Source organism: Choloepus didactylus, chromosome 15 (genome assembly GCF_015220235.1).
Source record: "Choloepus didactylus isolate mChoDid1 chromosome 15, mChoDid1.pri, whole genome shotgun sequence".
Lineage (NCBI taxonomy): Eukaryota > Metazoa > Chordata > Mammalia > Pilosa > Megalonychidae > Choloepus > Choloepus didactylus.
The window spans coordinates 30,359,904-30,384,385 of NC_051321.1; the positions used below are offsets into that span (position 1 = coordinate 30,359,904).

The 24,482-nt window shown below is 35.9% G+C and overlaps 1 protein-coding gene and 1 pseudogene across 2 annotated transcripts in view; one reads left to right on the top strand and one right to left on the bottom strand.

Annotated features, from left to right (window-relative positions):
- The first annotated feature begins 8,146 nt into the window (after positions 1–8,146).
- Positions 8,147–24,482, top strand: part of NT5C2 (5'-nucleotidase, cytosolic II) — a 123,079-nt gene continuing 106,743 nt past the window's right edge. For both annotated transcript variants that reach the window (XM_037805076.1, XM_037805077.1), the window contains exon 1: positions 8,147–8,247. In XM_037805076.1, the coding sequence (XP_037661004.1) occupies positions 8,147–8,247 (101 nt within the window). The remainder of the gene's footprint in view (positions 8,248–24,482) is intronic.
- Positions 18,199–24,482, bottom strand: part of LOC119510668 — a 69,979-nt pseudogene continuing 63,695 nt past the window's right edge.

The window sequence follows — 24,482 nt, forward strand, 5'->3', positions numbered from 1 at the left end:
AAGCTCCTGTGTATTACTTTTATGATTAGAAGGAGCAAAGTTTATGAAAAGCTGTAGTTTATTTCAAAGTGCTGGTCTTTGAGTTATCGGTGACACTATTAACTGCACATACAGGCAGTTGGTTTTTCAGCAGCATTATTAGACAAATTATCCAACTTTCAAATTACTTCCCTTGTTTTCAAGGAAATGTATTTGCAGGTGAGTTGGTTTGTGATTGTGTTACAGAGTGTATAATTCAGAGGGGACCCTTGACCTCAACACAATGATAAAAAACCAATTGGCTAACAACTATACTTTCTTGGTTTTGCTTGCTCATCTATGAAGGATAAGGGTTGTCGAGGGTTCTGTATAAAAGTGGCTACTCAGTGCAGTACCAGGCATACAAATGGCTTTCTCAGTATATTTCACTTCTCCCATATAGCAAACAATTTTAATGTATGTAGTATACAATTAAAGTTTTATTTATGAAGACTAAAATTTCAGGCTACTGGGAAAATTTAAAGAAAATTCAAAATTATCCTTTGGAGTTTCAGAGCAGTGAACTTAGAAGGAGAATGGTTGATTATAAAAATTATAAATTCCAAATTTTATATTTCAGGTATCAAAGAATAAATCAATGAAGTAGTTGATATGTTCACATTTACTTAGTGGTTTCATTACCCTATTATATATATTGACATACTTTGTTCTACTGAAAAATTACTTTTTGATTCTTACTGTCGTTGGTATTGAACACTTTGTCTGATAGACCTGTGCTACTATTGTGTTAAAGTCCTCTTTGATCTGAAGAAGACATTTAAAATGACATAGAATCAAGATGGCAGCATAGACAGGAGTGGAAGCTAGTTAGTCTCCCTGGAACACTAGTAAATAATCTGGAATAACTGCAGGGGGACAGACGTGACTGTCCACTCGTCATACACCACCCTGAATTGGGAGGAATGCCTGAGATCACAGCATAAAATCTGTAAGTAAAAACTGCAGCTCCAAACCAGGAGCCCCGCCCCTCCCTCCCCCCAGCCATGGCCTGAGCTGCAAAGCCTCGTGGTGCTAGAGAGCAGCTCTCTCTGAGCAAGTGAATACAGCTCAGCTGAGCTCCAACTGGGGTTTTAATTAACAAACGTGGACTGCTTGATACAAGCTACAAATCCCCAACAAGCAAACAGAGGCTTTGTGTGATGACTGACCTTGGAGAGCCAGAGGGTGGCCGTGGACTGGGCCTGAAGGGGGCTTTCTGTCCCTGTTTTGGCTCAGTGGAGAAAACCTCACCCATTTTCATTTCCCAGCGCTCAGACCCAGACAAGGGTGGAGATAGCACAGGCAGAGAGAGACCATTGAAATGCTAATGATCTCTCCCTAGGGGGTCTGTCTTCCCTAAAAGGAAAGAGGTGGGGCCCAACTCTACTACTCACCTTCCATTCAGAACCAGACCCCAGAGCCTGGGGGAAAACAGCCATGGGCCACACCTCCTTACACCAGTCTGGAGTTACAGGCTGACAGACACCACCTGCTGGGCAGAAATACACAGTGACCTGAGGCCTCACAGGGTCAGGGAAACTGGATACTGAATATTTCTTCCTTCTGGGACCAGAGCCCGTTTTGGTCTGGGAAAACCTGATTGAGGTAATGAAGGAAACCATGCCTAGACAACAGACAGCTGCAACCTACACTAAGAAAAATGAAGTTGTGGCCCATTCAAAGGAACAAACTTACACTTCAACTGAGATACAGGAATTTAAACAACTAATAATAAATCAATTCAGAAAGTTTAGGGAAGGTATGGCAAAAGAGATAACTGTATAGCGAAAACACTGGACATACATAAGGTAGAAATTCAAAGTTCAAAAAACCAACTGGCAGAATCTATGGAAATGAAAGGCACAACACAAGAGATGAAAGTCACAATGGAAACATAAAACACCACATCTCAAGAGGCAGAAGAAAACACTCAGGAACTGAAGAATAAGGCACCTGAAAGCCTACACACAAAAACAGATAGAGAAAAGAATGGAAAAACGTGAGCAACGTCTCTGGGAACTTAAGGACGAAATGAAAATCGGGAATGTACATGTCATTGGTGTCCCAGAGAGAAGGGAAAAGGGGCAGAAGCAATAATAGAGGAAATAATCAATGAAAATTTCCCATCTCTTACGAAAGATATAAAATTATGGATCCAAGAAGTACAGCATACCCCAAACAGAATAGATCTGAATAGGCCTACGCCAAGACACTTAATAATCAGATTATCAAACATCAAAGATAAAGAGAGAATCCTGAAAGCAGCAAGAGAACAGCAATCCATCACATACAAAGAAAGCTTGATAAGGCTATGTGTGTATTTCTCAGTAGAAACCATAGAGGCAAGAAGGAAGTGGGGTGATATATTTAAGATACGGAAAGAGAAAAACCACCAACCAAAAATCCTATATTTGGCAAAACCATCCTTCACATATGAGGGAGAGCTTAAAATATTCTCATACAAACAGACAATGACAGTTTGTGAACAAGATACCTGCTCTACAGGAAACACTAAAGGAAGCATTGCAGACGGAAAGGAAAAGACAGGAGTGAGAGGTTTGGAAAACAGTTTTGGGAGATAGTAGCACAGCAATGTAAGTGCACTGAGCAAAGATGACTATGAGCATGGTTGAAAGAGGAAGGTTAGGACCATGTGGGACACCAGAAGGAAAGGAAATATAAAGACTGGGACTGTATAATTCAGGGAAACCTAGGGTGCTCAATGATTGTACTAAAAGGTAAAAATATGTTTTTGCATGAGGTAGAACCAATGAATATCAACATTGCAAGGTGTTAAAAATAGAGTGGGATTGGGGGGAATATACAATCAATGCAAAGTAGAGAGTATAATTAACAGAAATGTTGTATTATGCTTCCTTCAGTATAACAAAGGCAATAAATCAAAGCTAAATGCATATGGCGGGGGGTGGGGCGGTGGGATAAGGGAAGGGTATGAGACTCCTGGAGTTGGTGATATTGTCTGACTCTATTCTACTTTAGGTTAATGCTGTCTTTCCTTTTGTTGCCTTCTAGCTGTCATGTTTTGTTTTTTTTTTTCCCTCTCTTTCTCTTTTCTTTTTCCTCTCTGCCTTCTTTGACTCTTCCTCCTCCTTTGTGGAAGAAATGGAGATGTCCTTGTATAGATAGTGGTGATGGTGCTGAATACGTAAATATGTGACAATACAGGGAACCAACGATTGTTTACTTAGGGTGGACTGTATGGTGTGTGAACAAAACCGTCTTGAAAGAAGTGGGTTGATGAAGAAACCTTGAGGGCACTAGACTGAGTGATATAAGACAGGCACATAAGGACAAATATTGCTGGGTCTCACTGATATGAACTGATTATAATATGTAAACTCATAGACATGATATGTGGGTTACCAGGATATAGAATGAGGCTAAAGAACGGGAAGTGGTTGCTTATTATGAGTAGAATGTTCAACTAGGGTGAACTTAAATGTTTGGAAATGGACAGAGGTGATGGTGGCATGTAATGAGAATAACTAACAGTGCTGAAAGGTGTGTTAAGGTGGTGGAAAGGGTAAGCTCAGTCATGTATGTCACCAGAAGGAAAGTTGGAGGTTAAAAGATGGAAATGTATAAAACAGTGAATCTTGTGGTGGACAATGTCTATGATTAACTGTACAAATATTAGAAATCTCTCTCATGAACTAGAATAAATGTTTGACATTATAACTAGAAGTTAATAATAGAGGGGCATAAAGGAAAAGAAATATATACCTATTGCAAACTATATACTACAGTTAGTAGTATTTTAACATTCTTTCATCAACAGTAACAAATGTACTATACCAAAACTATGAATCAATAATAGAGGGGGGGGGTGGTTAGGGGTATGGGAGGATTTGAATTCCCTTTTTTTGTCTTTATTTCTTTTCTGGAGTAATGAAAATGTTCTAAAAATTGAAAAAAAAATAATTGTGTTGTTGGATGCACAGCTATATGATGGTACCATGGGCAATTGATTGTATACTTTGGATCTTTGGATAGTTGTATGGTATGTGAACAATCTCAATAAAAAAAATCATATATATATGTATATATATATATAGTTATATATATATATATATAACTAGAAGTTAATAGTAGAGGGGCATATAGGAAAAGAAATATATACCTATTGCAAACTATATGCTACAGTTAGTAGTATTTTAACATTCTTATCTTGTTGTAAAAAGGCCTTTGCCAAGATGTAAATCTTGCAGCATTTTTGTTTTAATGTAGATTGTCATGAAAATAAGTCCTGAGTACTATTTACTACTTTCATCAATTTGGGCATGAAGGATATTATTTTAGTGGATCATAATTTTTGGAGCTGTCTTAACATTGTATTATGGCTAAGTATTGGTGGGACAAATACTTCATTTGATTGTGGTTTACAAATAGTGGTCTTACTACATGGATTGTCGACATTTTATTGGTGAACTTCTCAAGGGAAAGAGTATTCACTGTAGATTGCTAACTGTCTACCCTACGGTTTCAGTTACTATTTGCTTCCTGTTTCAGCAATTGCCTGGAGTTGTTGAGGCAGCTGGTTTCCCTTCTTTGAGAGGGAAGGGTGATGGTTGTGGTGAAGGGAACTGTAGGTTTTGACTGAAATATTTTTAAAGTGTAAAACTGTAATGTTTTGAATGTTTTAGAATTCATTTCAGTTTTTACTCTTCAGGTACAACTTTGCAGGCTGGATATTTGCATTGAAACAAAAAATTCGTCTAACACTATCACTCTGAAAGGAATGAAATTTTGAACTTTATATAATTTTAGTTGTTGCTGTACCTTACTGAAAAAAACTGTTAATCTTGACACTGTAAACAGGTGACAAATGAAATGTTTACCTACTTGTTGGATCTATTTTTTTGGTCCAGATGATAAAGAAGCATCATCTTTAATTTTATTGTTGCTAGTAGTAAATATAGTTAAGCATTAGATAGACTGACTTGGTGAAGTTCTGTGGATAGAGTTCAAAGGTCTGTCATAGTAATGCCCCTTAGGATCAGCAGAGTCTCCTGTTCAAAGCTAACATCCCTCTCCAAGACAGGGCTGTGGTCTGAATCCCTTCAGAACCTAGCTCCGTTTATTATCTCCTTTCCTCTGTCCCTTCAGAATATACACTGTACTGTACAAGTGTCTCCCATTTTAAAAACAAGAAAAAACACTCTCCTTTTGCCCCTTGCTCCTCCTAGCTGCTGCCTTGTCTCATTCCTACCTGTCCCAGTGCAGAGGGATAGACTTTCACCCTCTCATTTCCGTTCAGCCTCTCATCTCCTTGTACCCTAGCTTTCAACTTCCAGTATTCTAGTGTTTTTGAAGAGCAGAAGTTTTAAATTTTGATGAAATCTAATATGTCAAATTTTTTCTTTAATGGCTCAAGCTTTTAGTTTTGTTCATAAGAAATATTTGACTAACTCAAAGTTTACTAAGATATTTCTCCTGTGTTTTCTTCTAGAAGTTTAGTAATTTTAGATATTATACTTAGATCTGTGATCCATTTGTATTAATTTTTGTATATTGTGTGAGGTGTGGATTAAATTCATTTTTTAGTATGTGGGGATCTAGTTATTCTACCAGTATTTATTGAAAAGAAACTCCACTCAGTTGCCTTCGAACCTTGTCAGTTGACCATATATGTTTATGCCTAGCTCTGGATTCTCTGTTTTGTGCCATTTAGATTAAAATGTCTTTTACACCAGTACCGAAATGTTTTGATTATATAGCTTTATAAAAGTAAATCTTGAAGTTAGGTAGCTTGTCTTCCAAATTTTTTCTTTTTCAAAGTTGTTTTAACAATTCTGGGTCTTTTAATTTCCATATGAATTTTAGAATCGTTTTATCAGTTTCTACAAAAATGCCTGTGCTGGGATTTTGATTGGGATTGTAATAAATTGAAGAGAATTGATGTCTTGACTGTTAATCTTCCAATCCATGAACACAGTGTATTTCCCCATTTATTTAAATCTACCTTAATTTCTCTCTATAGTGCTTTGTAATTTTCATTTATGGCTCTGTAATCTTCTGTCATTTAACCAGCTGCCTCAACAACTCCAGGCAGTTGCTGAAACAGGAAGCAAATAGTAACTGAAACCGTAGGGTAGACAGTTAGCAATCTAAAGTGAATACTCTTTCCCTTGAGAAGTTCACCAATAAAATGTCGACAATCCCATGTAGTAAATATTTATACTTTTTGATGCTATTCAAGTGGCATTTAAGTTTTTTTAATTTTTTTGATTGTTGCTGGTACTGCATACAGTTACATTTTTTATATAGATCTTGTGTCCTACAGTTTTGCTAAACTCACTTTATAGTTTTCGCAGCTCTTTTGTAGATTCTGATTTTTACGTAGATGATCAAGTCACATATAAATAAAGTTAGTTTTAAGTCTTCTTTTCCAATCTGTATGCCTTGTATTTCTTTCTCTTGCCAGATTACACTGGCTATACTATAACCTCTCCAATAGAATGTTCACTAAAAGTGGTGAAAGTGTACATCTACATCTTGTTCCTGATTTTAGGGGAAAAGTTAGCATTCAGGGTAGGGTGATAAAGGTATTCTACCCCTTAATAGGGTGATAGCTGTAGGTTTTTGGTAGATGCCCTTTATCAAGCTAAAGCATTTCCCTTCTGTTCCTAGTTTGGTGAGAGGTTTTATCAGGTTGGATTTTGTCTTACTCTTTTTCTACATCTATTGAGATGATCACATAATTCTTCTTTTGTAGTCTGCTAACATGGTAGCAGTGGGATTGGGATAGGAGGATTTATGTTGTATATATGGTTCCACAATTAAAAAAAAAGAAAGAAAAACTAAAGAGATATGACAGTACAGTTCATGATACTGGATGAGCTCTAACAAGGAGGAGAAAAGACTTAAAAGGACATTTTTGGACACAAGAAAAAATTGTAATATAGAATGTATCGATGTTAAATTTCTTAAACTTGATAACTTTGCACTTAAGGTGATTACAAAGTGAATATTGTTGTTTATAGGAAATGTACAATGGAAGTAATATGTGTTCAGGTATGATGTGCACAACCTGCTCTCAAATGTTTGGAAAATAGAATGATGGAAAGATAAATAGAATCTATGGCGAAGGTGGCAACATGTTAAAATTGGTGGATATGGGTATCTGGGAGGGTGGGGAAGTATTTAAGTTTTCTGTATGAGGTTTGTATTATTTTTGTAACTGTCTTGTAAGTTTGAAATTATTTCAAAATGGAAAATTAAAACAATGGCTACTACAGAAACCCTTATCAGATAGTTTCCAAATAATTTTTCTCATTCTGTAGGTGGTTGTGCCAGTTTGAATATATTGTGTCCCCCAAATGCCATTATCTTTGATGTAATCTTGTGTGGGCAGATGTTATCAATATTAATTGGATCGTAGTTCTTTGAGTGTTTCTTTGGAATGTGCCCCACCCGGCTGTGGGTGATGACTCTGATTGGATAATTTCCATGGAGGTGTTGCTCCACCAATTCAGGGTGGGTCTAGGTTGATCAGTGGAGCCATATAAATGAGCTGACGGGCAGAGGGAACTCAGTGCAGCTGAGAGTGATGTTTTGAAGAGGAGCTACAGCCAAGGAGGACACTGAAGAACGCCCAGAAGCTGAGAGAGGAACTGCAGTTTGATGACAGCTGTTGGAAGCAGACTCTTGCTCCGGAGAAGCTGAGAGAGGACAAATATTCCAAGTGCAACTAAGAGTGACATTTTTGAGGAACTGCAGCCTAGAGAGGAGTGTCCTGAGAGAAAGCCATTTTGAAACCAGAACTTTGGAGCAGACGCCAGCCACATGCCTTCCCAGATAACAGAGGTTTTCCGGACACCATTGGCCATGTTCCAGTGAAGGTACCTGGTTGCTGATGTGTTACCTTGGACACTTTATGGCCTTAAGACTGTAACTGTGTAAACAAATAAACCCCCTTTATAAAAGCCAATCCATCTCTGGTGTTTTGCATTCTGGCAGCATTAGCAAACTAGAACAGTTGTCTTTTCACTTTCTTGACAGTGTTTTTATAGTGTTTTAACAAATCAGGTATCTGTACAGATATCAGTTCTAAGCTAATTCAGTTACTGCTTTTCTTTTCTAGAATTCAGCATACATTTAAAATAAAATGACAACCTCCTGGAGTGATCGGTTACAGAATGCAGCAGATATGCCTGCTAATATGGATAAGCATGCCCTCAAAAAGTATCGGCGAGAAACTTATCATCGGTAAATATTTTTGTCTATTTAATCCTCAAAACAACTCAGTGAGGTGGGAACTTATTATCTTCATTTTATAGATAATGAAAGTAATGTACAGAGAAGTAATTTACTCCAGATCAAGCTAGTTTGTGGTTCAAACTCAGTCCAAACACCAGACTTTTACTTTAAGTGTTCCATACTACTGCTTGTATTTACTAAAAAGCCCTCAAGAGCAGGGAGTCTTCAGCTGCTAGAAAATTGCACCTTAGTTAATAAGAATGAAATTCTTAATTGACATTTGCTACTTATTACAATCTTTAAGCAGATTTTAAAAATTCTGCCTGCTGGTTGCTTTGTGTTAGATTGAATGTGAGTAACTCGGCATTAGCAAAGCTTTCTTGTTTTTCCTTTAAAAGTTTAAAATGTAAATACTTTTATATGCTTCCCACTTTTTATAGATTCAATTAAATGCCTGCTTCTGCCTAAATCTTAAGTAGCTAAGATACTTGGAAGTGGGTACTGTGTTTAAGTATCATTTATATTTAGGCAGAAATTAGAAATTTACACTTACATTGAATTTGTAGGATAAGAAGATCTAGGCCTTGCTAGAACCATCTCTGCCTCCCACCCCAGGAAAGCCAGGAATAAGTTGAGATGCTGGTATGTTGGCAGTGCTAAAAAGTTGCATGGGAGTTCTAGGAGGCCTACAACTCATCATTACTTACCTGTTTCTGGGCTAAAGGAAAGAGAAAATAAATATTACTTTAAAAATCTTGTTAGGAAGATGGTTAATCTAATCTATACAGTAAGTTTTTTCAAGCAGACAAAAAATAATACTGATTTCATTTTTGTGTAGGAAAGTTAGGGCAGAATTAGGTAACATTTTAGTGTTTCAATAGCATTAACATTTTGAAGAAAATTGTTACTTGATATTGAGTGTTTTGAAAGTTAAGCAGGCCAGTGACACTTGTCTAGATTGTTGGTCACTTTGAGGCATTCTTGGATGCTTAGGTTGTTGTAACTCCTAAATCCTGACAAAGAGAAAACATTTCAGGTTCTCATCAAGATATGAAGGACTCAAAATCAGTCAGTGGGTACTAGCATCCACTACTGTGTGTGAGAGATGTTGCTACATAAGCACTGGAGTTAAAGTATAAAACTGAGTATGTGTGTCTGTATAAAGAAAATGCATAACGCATGCATTTAGAAGAGATTATATTTGATAGGGTAAAACATTTCTGGCAGTAGAAACAAGAACTCGAGTTATGCAAAGAAGAGAGATCATCTAGTAATCATCAGGTATCCTAATTGTATTTCCTACATCATAGCCTGAATGCTTTTCTTAGTCATCCTAGAAGATTTTAGACAAGCTCTGTTCCTTACATTCTTTGCATAGTAGAATGCAATCTTAAAGCCATTAAAAAAAAAAACTACAAGTGTTTGACTTTTTAAGTTATTTTATAAAATATATTTTTATTATAAAAAATTGGACTTGGAGATTTTTTTTTTTTTTTTTTTCCACTCATCTGTTGAAGGACATTTGGGTTGTTTCCATCTCTAAGCAATTGTGAATAATGCTGCTATGAACATTGGCGTGCAGATATCTGTTCGTGTCACTGCTTTCCGATCTTCCGGGTATATACCGAGAGAACTTGGAGATATTTTATTTTGTTAGTTAAAAGTTTTATATAGAAATGATTTAGAAGAAATTCATTTTAGTTTTCTACTTAAGTCAATTTGCATAGTATTTTTTCCCCAGATTTTTATTTAAATATATTTATTTGGGTTGGTGATTGGTTAAATCAGGCAGCCTCTGATGGTCATTTGTCATGAACTGTATATTGTATGTGATATTTTGGAATTCCCTTTTAGGGGAAGCTAAATATTCTTAAGTAATTAAACATCTAACTAAGCTATTTTCTTGCGTAATGTTAGTCTTGTAAATTTCAATATGGAAATGAAGGTCATGTGTCATTATTAAGAAACTGGCTTTCAGAATGTATGACTGTTGTTCCTTCTCCATTTCCTTGTTATGGTTGTTGAGTTTTCTGGGCTGAGAATAATCATTGGCCAAACCGCTTCATTGGAATATGTTTTGCTAAATGGTCAGGAATTAGGCTGAGCTGCGCAGATGTCATAGTAGTTTGAGGGAGGTAGGTTAGGAAATTTACCTCTTACATAGTTCCTTGTTTAACACTTAGAATCTGATAGTGATCATATAGATTAAAATTTGTATTTACCAAATCCAAGAATGGTACAATTAGACTTTTCATCTGCTCTACACGTTGACTGTACCCAGGATGCTGAAGTAAGGTATTTATTTGATTTTACTCTTTTAAAGTTCTGCTGATTACAGTACAGCTAGAATTTCTGTAAGACAGTGATTTGGCTTCTTCTTTACAAACACTGCTTATGAATTCATGTTTTTTTTATCATGTTGAACTGAAATTTGATAAGTAATTGGGCATGTGAATTTTGGGTTAACCAGTTTTTTGCCTTGTTTTAAAAAACATTTCAATTACTTTGTCTTTAAAGTTCTTTGCATATTTATCTTAAATTGCATTTAAATTGAAATTTAGCCCTTTAAAGTCATCCTAATCTTTAATTTAAGCCTATTAAAATAATAGTTTCTTCTCAAATCAAAGTAAATTTGTTATATGTGTTTAAGGAGTAAAAGGAATTTGTGTATTATGTATATAAAATTGGTTTGTAGTACGTGTGGTTTGGCACACTAGTAGCATTAGAAATGTTCATCATGTTTGTTTTTCTTTTTTAACTTCAGGTTAAAAGAAGGGATCAAGTTATATCAAACATGGCCAGATTGATACATTTTAATTTCTTTTTAAAATTTTAATTTCTTTCTCTTTTAATCATTTGTAAATAGCACAAGAGTTATTTAGCTTTGTAGATGTGTCATCAATCAAAGTGAATAGCCTGTCATTGTTAGTATAGGTTCAAATATTCAAATGGATAAATTGTTAAAATTTTAGTGACTTTTAAAAAAAATTATCAGAGCATTTGTGGTGTTCACAGAAAGATCATGCAGAGAGGAATGAGTTCCCATATACCAACCCCCCACACCACAGACAGTTCTCTCTTTTATTAAAATTTTGCTTTAGTGTGGTCCCTTTGTTACAATTGATAAAACCAATATTATTTTGATTTTATTATTAACTAAAGTCTGTGGTTTACATTAGGATTCACTCTTTGTGTTGTGTAGTTCTATGGGTTTTTAATATATTTTATTCTGGTAACATGTATACAACATAAAATTTTTCATTTTAACCACTTTCAAGTATACAATTAGAAATGTTAATTATATTCATAATGTTTTCTACCATCACCACCATCCACTACCAAAACTTTTTCATCACCCGAAACAGAAACTGTGTCATTTAAGCATAAACTCCCTATTCCCCATCTGCACCCCTGCCTCTGGTAAACTATATTCTAATTTCTGTCTATGAATTTGCATACTCTAATTACTTCATATAAGTGAGATCATAAAATATTTGTCCTCTTGTTATTTATTTCACTCAGTATGATGTCTTCAGGGTTCATCCATGTCATAGCATGTTATCAGAACTTCATTCCTTTTTAGGGCTGACTATATATATTTTAAACACATCCTTATTGAGATACATTCACACAACATACAAATCATCTGAAGTATACAATCACTGGCTTAGGGTATCATCACATAGTTGTGCATACCACCCCATGATTGATTTTAGAACATTTTTGTTATTCCATAAAAGAAATAAAAAAGGAAACCCAAATCCTCCCATACCCCTTATCCCTCACCTCCATTATTAATCCTTAGTATTGGTGTAGTACATTTGTTACTGTTGATCAAAGAGTATTAAAATATTACTGTTAACTATAGTTTGTAGTTTGCAATATAGGTACATTTTTCCCATATACCTTTCTATTATTAACTCCTTGTAATGGTGTTAAACATTTGTTCTGTTTCATGAAATAACTTTTAATATTTGTACAGTTAATCACTGGCATTGTCCACCACAAGATTCACTGTGTTATATATACATTGCCATGTTTTAATCTCCAGCTTTTTTTTTGGTGACATACGTGACTCTCAACTTCCCCTTTCCACCACATTTCCACACAATTCAGCACTGTTAGTTATTCTCACATTAACGTACTACCATCACCTCTGTCCTTTTCCAAACTTTTAAATGCAGCCTGATTAAACATTTTGCATATATTAAGCAATTGCTCCCAATTCTTTAGCCTCATTCTGTATCCTGGTAACCTATATTCTATATTTTATGAGTTTACATATTATAATTAGTTCATATCAGTGAGATCATATGAGATTTGTTCTTTTGCTTCTGACTTATTTGACAACATAATGTCCTCAAGGTTTATCCATGTTGTCGCGTGCTTTAGGACTTCATTCCTTCTTACTCTGAATAATATTTCATCGTATGTATATACCACATTTTGTTTATCCATTCATCTCTTGATGGACACTTAGGTTTTTTCCATTTTTTGGCAATTGTGAATAATGCTGCTATGAACATTAGTGTGCAGATGTCTGTTCATGTCGCTGCTTTCCAATCTTCTGGGTATATTCCAAGTAGCAGGATTGTCGGGTCATATGGTAGTTCTATGTTTAACTCTTTGAGGAGCCACCAAACTGTTTTCCACAGTGGTTGCACCATTTTACATTCCCGCCAACAATGTGCAGGGGTTCCTATTTCTCTGCATCCTTGCCAATTCTTGTTATTTTCTTTTTTTTTTTTTTTTTTAAGATAATAGCCATACTAGAAGGTGTGAGTTGGTACCACGTTGTGGTTTTAATTGCCATTTCCCCAATGGCTAATGTTGTTGAGCACGTTTCCATGTATTTATTGACCATTTGTATATCTCATTTGTAGAAATGTCTATTCAGGTCCTATGTCCATTTTTTAAGTGAGGAGTTTGTCTTTCTGTTGTTCAACTGTAGAAGTTTTTTTATATATTCTGGATATTAAACCCCTATCAGATATGATTTCTAAATATTTTTTCCCATTCTGTAGATTGTCTTTTCATTTTCTTGATAATGTCCTTTGATGAACAACAGTTTATAATTTTGATGAAGTTGAATTTATGTATTTTTTTCTTTTGTTGATCGTGCTTTTGGTGTTAGGTCTTAGAGAACATTGCCTGATACAAGGTCCTGAAGATGTTCCCCTATGTTTTCTTCTATGAGTTTTATAGTTGTAGTTCTTATATTTAGGTCTTTGATCCATTTTGAGTTAATTTTTGTATATGATATGAGGTAGGAATCCACTTTCATTCTTTTTGCATGGTGATATCCAGTTTTCCCAGCACCATTGTTGAAGAAACTCCTTTCCCCACTGAGTGGTCTTGGCACCTTTGTCAAAAATCTGTTGGTCGTAAATGGGAGGCTTCATTTTTGAACTTCCAATTCTGTTCTGTTAGTTTGTATGTATGTCCTTGTGCAGTACCACACTATTTTGATTACTGTATCTTTATAATAAGTTTTTAAATCAGAAATAGTGAGCCCTCTGTGCTAGTTTGGATGTATTATGTCCCACCAAAAGCCACATTCTTTAGTGCAGTCTTGTGGGGGCAGACGTATTAGTGTTGATTCTGTTGTAACCTTTGGATTAGGTTGTTTCCATGGAGATGTGACCCACCCAACTGTAGGTGATAGCTCTGATTAGATAATTTCCATGGCGGTGTAGCCCCACCCATTCAGCATGGGCCTTGATTAATTTACTACAGCCCTATATAAGAGCTCAGAAAAGGAGCTTGCTGCTGCAGCTTATGGAGACATTTTGAAGACGGTCATTGAAAGCTGATACTGACATTTTGGAGAACACCATTTTGAGATGCGACCTGGGATCAAGCAGACACAACCCATGTGCCTTCAGAGCTAGCAGAGATTTTCCGGATGCAATTGGCCATCCTTCAGCGAAGGTACCCTATTGTTGATGCCTTAGCTTGGACATTGTTATGAACTTAAGACTGTAACTTTGTAACCAAATAAACCCCCTTTTTGAAAGCCAATCCATTTCTGGTATTTTGCATTCTTGCAGTATTAGCAAACTGCACCACCCTCCAACTTTGTTCTTCTTTTTCAAGATGGTTTTGGCTATTTGGGACCTGTTACCCTTCCATATTAATTTGATAATTGTTCTTCCCATTTCTGCGAAGAAGGCTGTTGAAATTTTGATTTGGATTGTGCTGAATTTATAAATTGCTTTGGGTAGAATTGACTTCTTAACAACATTTTATCTTCCAATCCATGAACATGGGATGTCCTTTCATTTATCTAGGTCTTTCTTAATTTCTTTCAGCAATGTTTTTTTTTTTTTTTTCCATTTAATAAAAGTTTATTTACAAGCTTAATTTGTTAAAATACCATATACTTAGAAATAATACATCTTAGATATGTAGAGATCTAGAATAAGGTAAGAAAATGGAAAGAAGTTTCCTTCCCTGTTCTTATTATCAGTTTTCTGGTTCTTTGAAAGGAAAATTCATGAAAACCAGAGGGAGAAAAAACAAATTTTGAATACTTAGAGTATTTACAGTTCCATCTAGATTCTATACTATTTCTTCTTTTTCAGTTGGAAAAAATGTTTTCTTTGCTCTGAAGATAATTCAAATTATAAATCTTTATTTGGAGAGGAAGGCTTAAAAGACAGGCAAGAGATTTCAATGCAGAAAAAGTGATAAAGGACATTTTGGGTTGAGGGGACAGGGTGGGCAAAGGCTTTAAAGCCTAAAAGATTATGGCTTGCTCAGAAAATTCCAAGTAATGTTTTATGGCTGAGGGCATCCATTAGAAATCAGCAATGTTTTGTAGTAACCTATGTACATTCCCATTATATCCTTGATTAAATTTATTCCTAGATATTTAATTCTTTTGGTTGCTATTGTAGATGGAATTGTCTTCTCGATTTTCTTTTTTTTTTTTTTCTTTTTCCTGATTTTCTTTTTGGATTGTTCCTTACAGGTGTATAGAAACACCACTAATTTTTGTGTTGATCTCGTATCCCTCCACTTAAAAAAATTTTTTTATTGTGAACTTTAACATATGTACATAACAGTGATAACTTTCAGACTATGATTTCACAAGTAGTTAGCAAATTTCAAAGAATGTCATGGGTCACAGTTCCACAACTTCAGCCATTTCTATTATTGTGAAATATACATACAGAAAGATGGCGTCTCTTGATGTACAGCTCACAGTTTCCACAGTTCCACAGTTTCAGTTCTTTCCTTATTATGCAATACAAGGTGTATACAGAAAGGTGAAGACCTTCAAGGCACAATTCAGTGAGCAGCCATAGAGCAAATCCCGAAAGATGCTATAGGCTACAGTACTATCATGTCATTTACCTCCTTCCAGTCATTCCAACACCCCAGCATCCAAAAAATATATATGTATAATTATATAAAGTTTCGTTATTCATAGGCCTTTGTTAAATCTTATCTTGTTTGTTGCTACCTCTTTCTCTCATTTAATCTCTTTCTCCATCTTCAGGGGTGTCTAGGCAGTAAGCACCCTAACTTGTTCATATTGAAAGTGGGTGTCAACAGTATGGGGAAGGTACCGCATCTGATAGTTGCTCTTAAAGAGGCTGTTGCCTCTGGGTTTTAGAATTTGTCTGGTATAGGAACACTGTGGTAGAATTAAGTTTCTGAGAGATAAAACTTAGTGAATGCCTCTTTTGTAGAATCTCAGGTAGGGACCTAGGTATTTGGGGACTACTTTTGGTAAGGGCATGGCATACTGTGGACATTTGGGATGTCTAGCTGGAGTTTGCATAAGAGGAACCTCCAGGATAGCCTCTTGACTCTATTTGGGATCTCTCAGCCACTGTGACCTCAGCTTGTTACCTTTCTTTTTTCCCCCTTTTGGTCAAGTAGGCATTTTCAATCCCTTGCTGCCAGGGCCAGGCTTATTCCTGGGAATCATGTCCCACGTTGCCAGGGAGACTCATTCCCCTGGAGTCATGTCTCTTGGGGGTAGTTAATGAATTTATTTGCCAAGTTGAGCTTAGAGAGAGAAAGGCCACATCTGAGCAGCAAAAGAGGTTCCGTGGAGATGCCTCTTAGGCATAATTATAGGAAGGCTCAGCTTTCTAAACTTCAACAAGAACAAGCCTCAAGTTGAGAGCTTGATTTATTAAGTAGTGAGTTCCTAACTTTACTTAATATATATTCTATCCCAAGATGAATGGTCAGTTTCTTACATTATCTTCACTTAATTGTACATTCATCATCAGTCTCAACTTTAAACAATTAGCATAACATAATACATCCCAGAGCTCCTATCAGCTGCTAATTATTCATCCCTAATATTAGTATAGAGTTGGTAAGATATTCCTAGTCATTAATACATAATGGGTAGTTTTTCCATACCACTCTGTTGTTAACCCTCTGCACCAGTGTCATACCTTATAAGTATTTTATGCTAACACTTATTTATATTTGTGATGCTACTCTGTGGATTACATGCCTTTAAACAACCATTTACGAACATGTTTGCCTTCAACGCGTCACTGATACTTATAAACCCATTAACGAACCGTAGTCACACCTGACCATTCCCATACCATTAAGATCACTCTCATTATCATATCTGTACATATTAGATTATCGTTCCCCCTTCGCTAACTTCTGACTGTCTCTAGGTCCCCTATATTCTATGTTATAAGTCACTTATTTTACATTTTTCAGCATTCACATTAGTGGTAACATACATTATCTGTCCTTTTGTGTCTGGTTTATTTCACTCAGCATTATGTCTTGAAGTCCATGTTTTCATCTGTTTCACTACCTCGTTCCTTTTTACTGTTGCATAGTATTCTATCATGTGTATATACCACATTTTGTTTATCCATTCTTCTGTTGAAGGACATTTGGATTCTTTCCATCTCTTGGCAATTGTGAATAATGCTGCTGTGAACATCAGTGTACAGATGTCTGTTTGCATCCTGCTTTCAGATCTTCTAGGTATACTGAGTAGTATACTGAGTAGTATATGCTGGGTCATAAGACAACTCTATTCTTATCTTCCTGAGGAACTGCCAAACCATCCTTCACAGTCTCTGTACCATTTTACGTTCCTGCCACCAGTGAATATGTGTTCCTATTTCTCCACATCCTCTCCAACACTTGTTTCCTGTTTGTTTAATAGTGGCCATTCTAATAGGTGTGAAATGATATCTATTGTGTGATTTTTTTTTTATTCCTAAGCACTTTAATTTGAGTTATATGCACATGCACACAAATACCTACAGTAGCACATTAAATACTGTTTTGCCATGCCAGCTGATACACAGCTCTTAACATTATGTGGAACACAAAATATATTTTTCTCTGGGTTAGCAAACATTAAAAAAAAAAAGATATTTGCAGTGAGGATTTTTAAATCAGTAGGAAAGACACTGAAGTAGAAGCATCAACAATCAGCTCAGTAGGTAGTGTCTATAATTGTACTTAAAAAAAAAAAGACCCTAATAATTAGCCTTAGGTAAATTGTTAAAGTAATAAAATTTTGCCCAGATATGTCCGGTAATGATGCCATGAGATAAATTGCAACAGACAGTCTCCATTTCCCATTTGCAGGAAAACACATTAATTCCATTTTCTGCCTAGTTTATACTTCAGTTGTAGGGATCTAGAATCCTCATTCAAGTTAATGGAGGTAGTTAAAACAGTTAAAAAAACAAAAGCTATCTTCATATTTGAATATCTAATCTCAAAATAGTTAAAATAGAAAATGTTGATTTAAAAACTTAATCCTACTGCTCAAGGCATGTAATAAAAGCTAACTTAAAAAGTTAATGTTTATAAACAACATGAATATTTTTAGTTCTATTCCTTTCTTTTAACTTTGAAAATGCATTTTAAGGCAAAAAGTGTAAGAATCTTGAATTTCCTTCTTAAAAGGCTTTTTGTCCTCAAAGATTCCATTTAGACTTACTTTGATATTTATAATCTCCAATTATAAATGTAGTCACTTATTTCCATGTGCCGTAAAGATTATTTCCCCAGTAATGATATTTGAGTAAGTTGATCCAGAGTCTTAGGATGCAACCCACAATGAGCAAGCTCCTTATGAACAATCTTCTTATCCAATACTTTGTCCACTGTGGGTGGATGCTAAAGATAGCATTTGGCTCATGAGTATATATATAGTCCCGAAAGAAAAGATCCACTTTGTGAAGAGTTGAGTAGCTTTGTCACAGAATGTAGAGAATAAGGCATGGCAGGCCCTGCAATTTCCAAATTAAATTGATCCTTGTATCTAGAATGAACTTGTGCCTTCACATTTACACTTCATGCCTTGCTTATTTGCATTGTGGCATCTTGGAAAGCTAAAGGGGTAACAGTGTTGGTGGAAGTCCTGCCTGTGGACCAGAGGTAGCAATAAACTTTTACAGTTGATCAAAAAACTGAGCAATGTAAAGGTATTGATTCCTTTCACCAATGTAGCACACTCAGGTTTCAACCATTTGCACTTTATATTTCTCTTTGCTCAACTTGATAGAGAGAATATGTTTGGTTTTTTTATTTTGTCTCACACACCCATCTCTTCCAGCCAGGAAAAACTTTCCTCCTCTTCTTCATTGCTGATTGCTTGTTCTTCCCCATGTCCCGAGCTTGTTCCAGATGCTTTCTTCTTCTTGTGGTATTTTATTAAAGGCAGAGAAAATTCAGTATCTTTGTTTTTCATAGCTTTTTTTAAACCTCTAGTTGTGGGAGACGTGATAGCTGTGATTACCTTATTTCCTGCTAATCCTGCTGCACAGAATAGGATGGTAAACTGATAGATACAAATGTAGAAATAGGGGAAAGTTTTGTCTCCAGCAGATTTTGTAGAGCAGTAAGGCTCACAGACCAGTCACTCATTAAAATGTGTTGTAGGGTTTCATCATTTGACTGAGGGCTTGTCTTTTCAGCCATTTTTCTGTCACCTCCAGTATGAGGAAACAGTGGTAGCCACAACAATGCAGGATGGAGTCAATAGATAACGCTCTGCTGGAAGGCACAACAGAGGTCAGTAGATAGTTTGGGATCCTGTATACTTTGAGGCAAAGTAACTTCTGTTACCCTACAATGCTGGACAGGACCTTGAGCCTCTTCCTGTGCTTTCACGTGGTCTTCCCAGGTAAAGGGTTAAGAAGAGGTGAAAAGGAGTCGAGTTTTAATACTCCAGTCCACAGGTAACTCAGTACTTTATGAGGATGGTATATATCAGATTCGGACAATGATATGTGTAGAGTCTTGGGTAATTCAGTTAACAGTTGTTCATTCAGGAAACTTCTCTTCCTACAGTAAATCATTTTCTTGATTAGGATCTAAAAACGGCTGCAGGGCGGCACATCAGGGGTATTGGCGGTGGCCAGTTGTCAAGGCGGGCAAAGAGGTTCCTCCAGGCCACTGGCGGGTCCCGCCTCTGCTTCTGCCCATCACCTGGAAGGGGCAGAGGGGCAGCCTGGCCACCAGGGTGGTGCTGTGGGCCTCAGGCTCAGGGGACAGGGAGGCAGTGACTCCATGGCTCCGTGGCCTTTTCCAGGTTCATTGTGGTTTTGATTTGCATTTCCCTAATAGCTGTTGAAGTTGAGCATCTTTTCATGTGCTTTTTAGTCATTTGTACTTCCTCTTTGGAAAAATGCCTATTGATATCTTTTTCCCAATGTTTTTGATTGGGCTGTTTGTTTTTTTTTTGTTGTTGAGTTGTAGAATTTCTTTATGTATTCTAGATATCAGGCCCTTATCAGATATGTGGTTTCCAAATATTTCCTTCCATTGAGTTGGCTGCCTTTTCACCCTCTGACAAAGTCCTTAGAAGAACAGAAGTATTCACTTTTAGGGAGGTCCAGTTTATCTGTGTTTTCTTTTGTTGCTTGTGCTTTGGGTGTAAGGTCTAAGAAACTGCCTCCTATCACTAGATCTTGAAAATGTTTCCCTATATTCTTGGAGTTTTATGGTACTAGCTCTTATATTTAGGTCTTTGATCCATTTTGAGTTAATTTTTGTATGGGGTGTGAGATAGGGGTCCTCTTTTATTCTTTTGGATATGGATATTCTGTTCTCCCAACACCATTTATTGAGGAGACTGTTCTTTCCCAGTTGAGTGGACTTGAGAGCCTCATCAGTACTTGGCAATAGATCAGGTCTGTATCTGAACTCTCAATTCCATTGATCAGTATGTCTCTCTTTATGCCAGTTGCATGCTGTTTTGACCACTGTAGCTTTACAATATGCTTTAAAGTCAGGACACGTGAGTCCTCCCACTTCATTCTTCTTTTTCAAGATGTTTTTGGCTATTCAAGGCCCTTTACCCTTCCAAATAAAAATGAGAGTTAGCTTTACCATTTCTGCAAAGTAGGCTGTTAGAATTTTGATTGGTATTACATTGAATCTGTAGATCAATTTTGGTAGAATTGACATCTTAATGAAATTTAGCCTGCCAATCTGTGAACAAAGAATGTCTTCCCATGTATTTAAATTTTCTTTAATTTCACTTAGCAATGTTGCGTATTTTTCTGTGTACAGGCCTTTACATTCTCAGTTAAGTTTATTCCTAGATATTTTATTCTTTTAGTTGCTGTTGTAAATGGATTTTTTTTCTTGATTTCCTTCTCAGATTGCTCATTACTAGTGTAGAGAAACACCAGTGATTTTTGCATGTTGATTTTGTATTCTGCCACTTTGCTGAACTCATTTATTATCTGCAGTAGTTTTGTCATAGTTTTTGGGGACTCTCTAAATGTAGGAACATGTCATCTGCAAATAATAAAAATTTTACTACTTCTTTTCCAATTTGGGTGCCTTTTATTTCTTTTTCTTGCTTAATTGTTCTAGCTAGAACTTATAGCACAATGTTGAATAACAGTGGTGACAGTGGGCAATCTTGTCTTGATCCCGTTTCAGTCTCTCACCGTTGAGTATGTTAGCCATGGATTTTTCATATATGCCCTTTATCATGCTGAGGAAGTTTCCTTTGATTCCTACCTTTCAAAAGGGTTTTTATCAAGAAAGGATGCTGAATTTTGTAAGATGCCTTTTCTCCATCAATCAACATGATCATGTGATTTTTTTCTCTTTTGATTTGTTAATATGGCATATTACATTAATTGATGTTTTTGTGTTGAACCACCCTTGCATAGCTGGAATAAAACTCACTTGGTCATGATGTATAATTCTTTTAATGTGCTGTTGGATTTTATTTGCAAGCATTTTATTAAGGATTTTTGCATCAATATTTATTGGAGAGATTTTGTAGTTTTCTTGTATCTTTATCAGGCTTTGGTATTAGGGTGATGTTGGCCTCATAGAATGAGTGAGTTAGTATTCCCTCCTCTTCAATTTTTTTGAAAGAGTTTGTGCAGGATTGGTATTAATTCTTCTTAGAATGCAGAATGCTTGGTAAATTTCCCCTGATAAGTCATCTGGTCCTGGACTTTTCTTTGTTGGGAGGTTTTGATGGTGGATTCAATATCTTTACTTGTGATTGGTTTGTTGAGGTCTTCTGTTTCTTCTTGAGTCAGCGTAGGTTGTTCAAGTGTTTCTAGGAAATTGTTTATTTCATCTAGGTTTTCTAGTTTGTTAGCATACAATTGTTCATGGTATCCTCTTATGATCTTTTTATTTCTTCAGGGTCCATGGTAATGACCCCTCTCTCATTTCTGATTTTATTTATTTGCATCTTCTCCCTTTTTGTCTTTGTCAGTCCAGCTAAAGATTTGTTAATTTTATAGATCTTCTCAAAGAACCAACTTTTGGTTTTCTTGATTCTCTATTTTTTTTTTTGTTCCCCATTTCATTTATTTCTGCTCTGATCTTTGTTATTTCTTTCCTTCTACTTGCTTTGGGATTAGTTTGTTGTTCTTTCTCTAGTTTCTCCAGGTGTTTGGTTAGGGCTATGATTTTAGCTCTTTCTTCCTTTTTGATGAAGGCATTTAGGGCTGCAAATTTCCCTCTCAGCACTGCTTTTTCTGCATCCCATAAGTTTTGATATGTTGTGTTCTCATTTTCATTCATCTCAAGATATTTACTTATTTCTCCTGCAGTTTCTTCTTCAACCCACTGATTATTTAAGAGCATTTTTATTTAACCTACATATATTTGTGAAATTTCCAGTTCGCCAGTTATTGATTTCCTGCTTCATTCCATTATGATCAGAGAAGGTGCTTTGTATAATTTCATTCTTTTTATATTTATTAAGAGCTGTTTTGTGCCCCAGCGTGTGGTCTATCCTGGAGAATATTCCATGAGCACTTGAGAAGAATGTATATACTGCTGTTTTGGGGTGCAATGTTCTATATATGTTGGTTAGGTCTGGCTCATTTATCATTATTTTGGTTCTCTGCTTCCTTATTGATCTTCTATTTAGATGCTATATCTGTTGAAGAGAGTGGTGTGTTGAAGACTCCTGCTGTTATTATAGAGACATGTATTACTCCCTTCAGTTTTGCCAGTGTTTGCCTCCTGTGCTTTGAGGCACCTTGGTTAGGTATATAAATATTTATGATTGTTATTTATTCTTGGTGAATTGTCCCTTTTATTGATATACAGTATCCTCCTTTGTCTCTGATAGCATTTTGCATTTAAAGTCTATTTTGTCTGATATTATTATAGCTACCCCAGTTTTTTGTTTTGTTTTGTTTTTTTGTTACTACTTGTATGGAGTATCTTTTTCCATCCGTTCACTTTCACCCTATTTGTATCTTTGGGTCTAAAATGGGTCTCTTGTAAACAGCATATAGATGGATCATTTTTTTTTTTTTTTTCATCCGTTCTGCCAATCTGTATCTTTCGATTGGGGAGTTTAATCTCTTAACATTCAGTGTTATTGTGTTAAGGCAGTACTTACTTCAACCATTTTATCCTTTGGTTTTTATTTGTCATATCTGTTTTCTTCTCTCTTTTTATCCCTTTACTCTTACTGATACTCTTCATTTCTGTACCATCCTCCAAGCTACTCTTCCCTGTTTTTTCTTTTCAGCCAGCAGGACTCCTTTAGAAGTTCTTGTAGGTCAGATCTCTTGTTAGTGAACTCTCTCAGCTTATGTTTATTTGTGAATATTTTTAATTCTCCCTAATTTTTGAAGGACAGCTTTGCTGAACAGAGAATTCTTGGCTGGCAGTTTTTCTCTTTCCGCATCTTAAAATATATCATACCACTGCCTTCTTGACTGCATGGTGTTTGATGAAAAACCAGTACTTAGTCTTACTTGGCTTCCCTTGTATTTGGTGAATTGCTTTTCTCTTGCTGCTTTCAGAATTTTCTCCTCCTTTTTGGCATTGACAGTCTGATAACTATGTGTCTTGGAGCGAGTATATTCAGATTAATTGTTTTGAGTACATTGGGCTTCTTGGATTTGCATATTTATATCTTTTATAAGGTTTGGGAAATTTTCAGTCATTATTTCCTCAAATATTCTTCCTGGCCCTTTTCCCTTCTCATGTCCTTCTGGGACTCCTATGATGCATATGTTTGTGTGCTTCATGTTGTCATTCATTTTCCTGAGACCCTGTTCAAATTTTTCCATGCTTTTCTCAATTGGTTCTTTTGTCTGTTTGAATTTGGTTGCTTTGTCTTCTAGCTGGCTAATCCTTTCTTCCACCTCTTCAGATCTGCTATTGTATGTCTCTAATATATTTCTCATTTCATTTGCATAAGGTCTGTTATTTTTGTGTATTCTTTCAAATTCTTCTTTATGCTCACTCTTTTTTATCATATTTTTTATTGTAGAATATAACGTATATACATAGAAGTGATAACTTTCTAAGTGAAATTTAACAAGTAGTTGGAGAACAAATTTCAAAGAATATTATAGGTTACAGTTCCACAGTTTCGGTTATTTCCTTATCCCTGTGTCTTCTTTATATCCTTAATCTCTTTATGTATATTTTTCTTCCTTGATTTAGGAGATTTGTTTGAACATCTTTGATTAGCTGTTCCAAATTATGTGTCTCCTCTGATTTTTTAATTTGTTCTTTTGACTGGGCCCTATCTTCCTGTGTTTTAGTATGCTTTGTGATTTTTTGCTGCTATCCGGTCATCTGATTTTCTTGATGGGTCTATTCTGAAGGTCGGTTCCTCTCTCTTGTCTAGGATTTAATTGTTGCTTGGTGTATTAGGGCACTGCTTTGACAGTTGGATCATCAGTATTTCTTAGCCAAAACATGGCTAGGTCCCCATGCAAGGGATTTAGACCAGCTCTGATGGGCCTGAGATAGGGTCTGCAGAGGCTCCAAAAAGC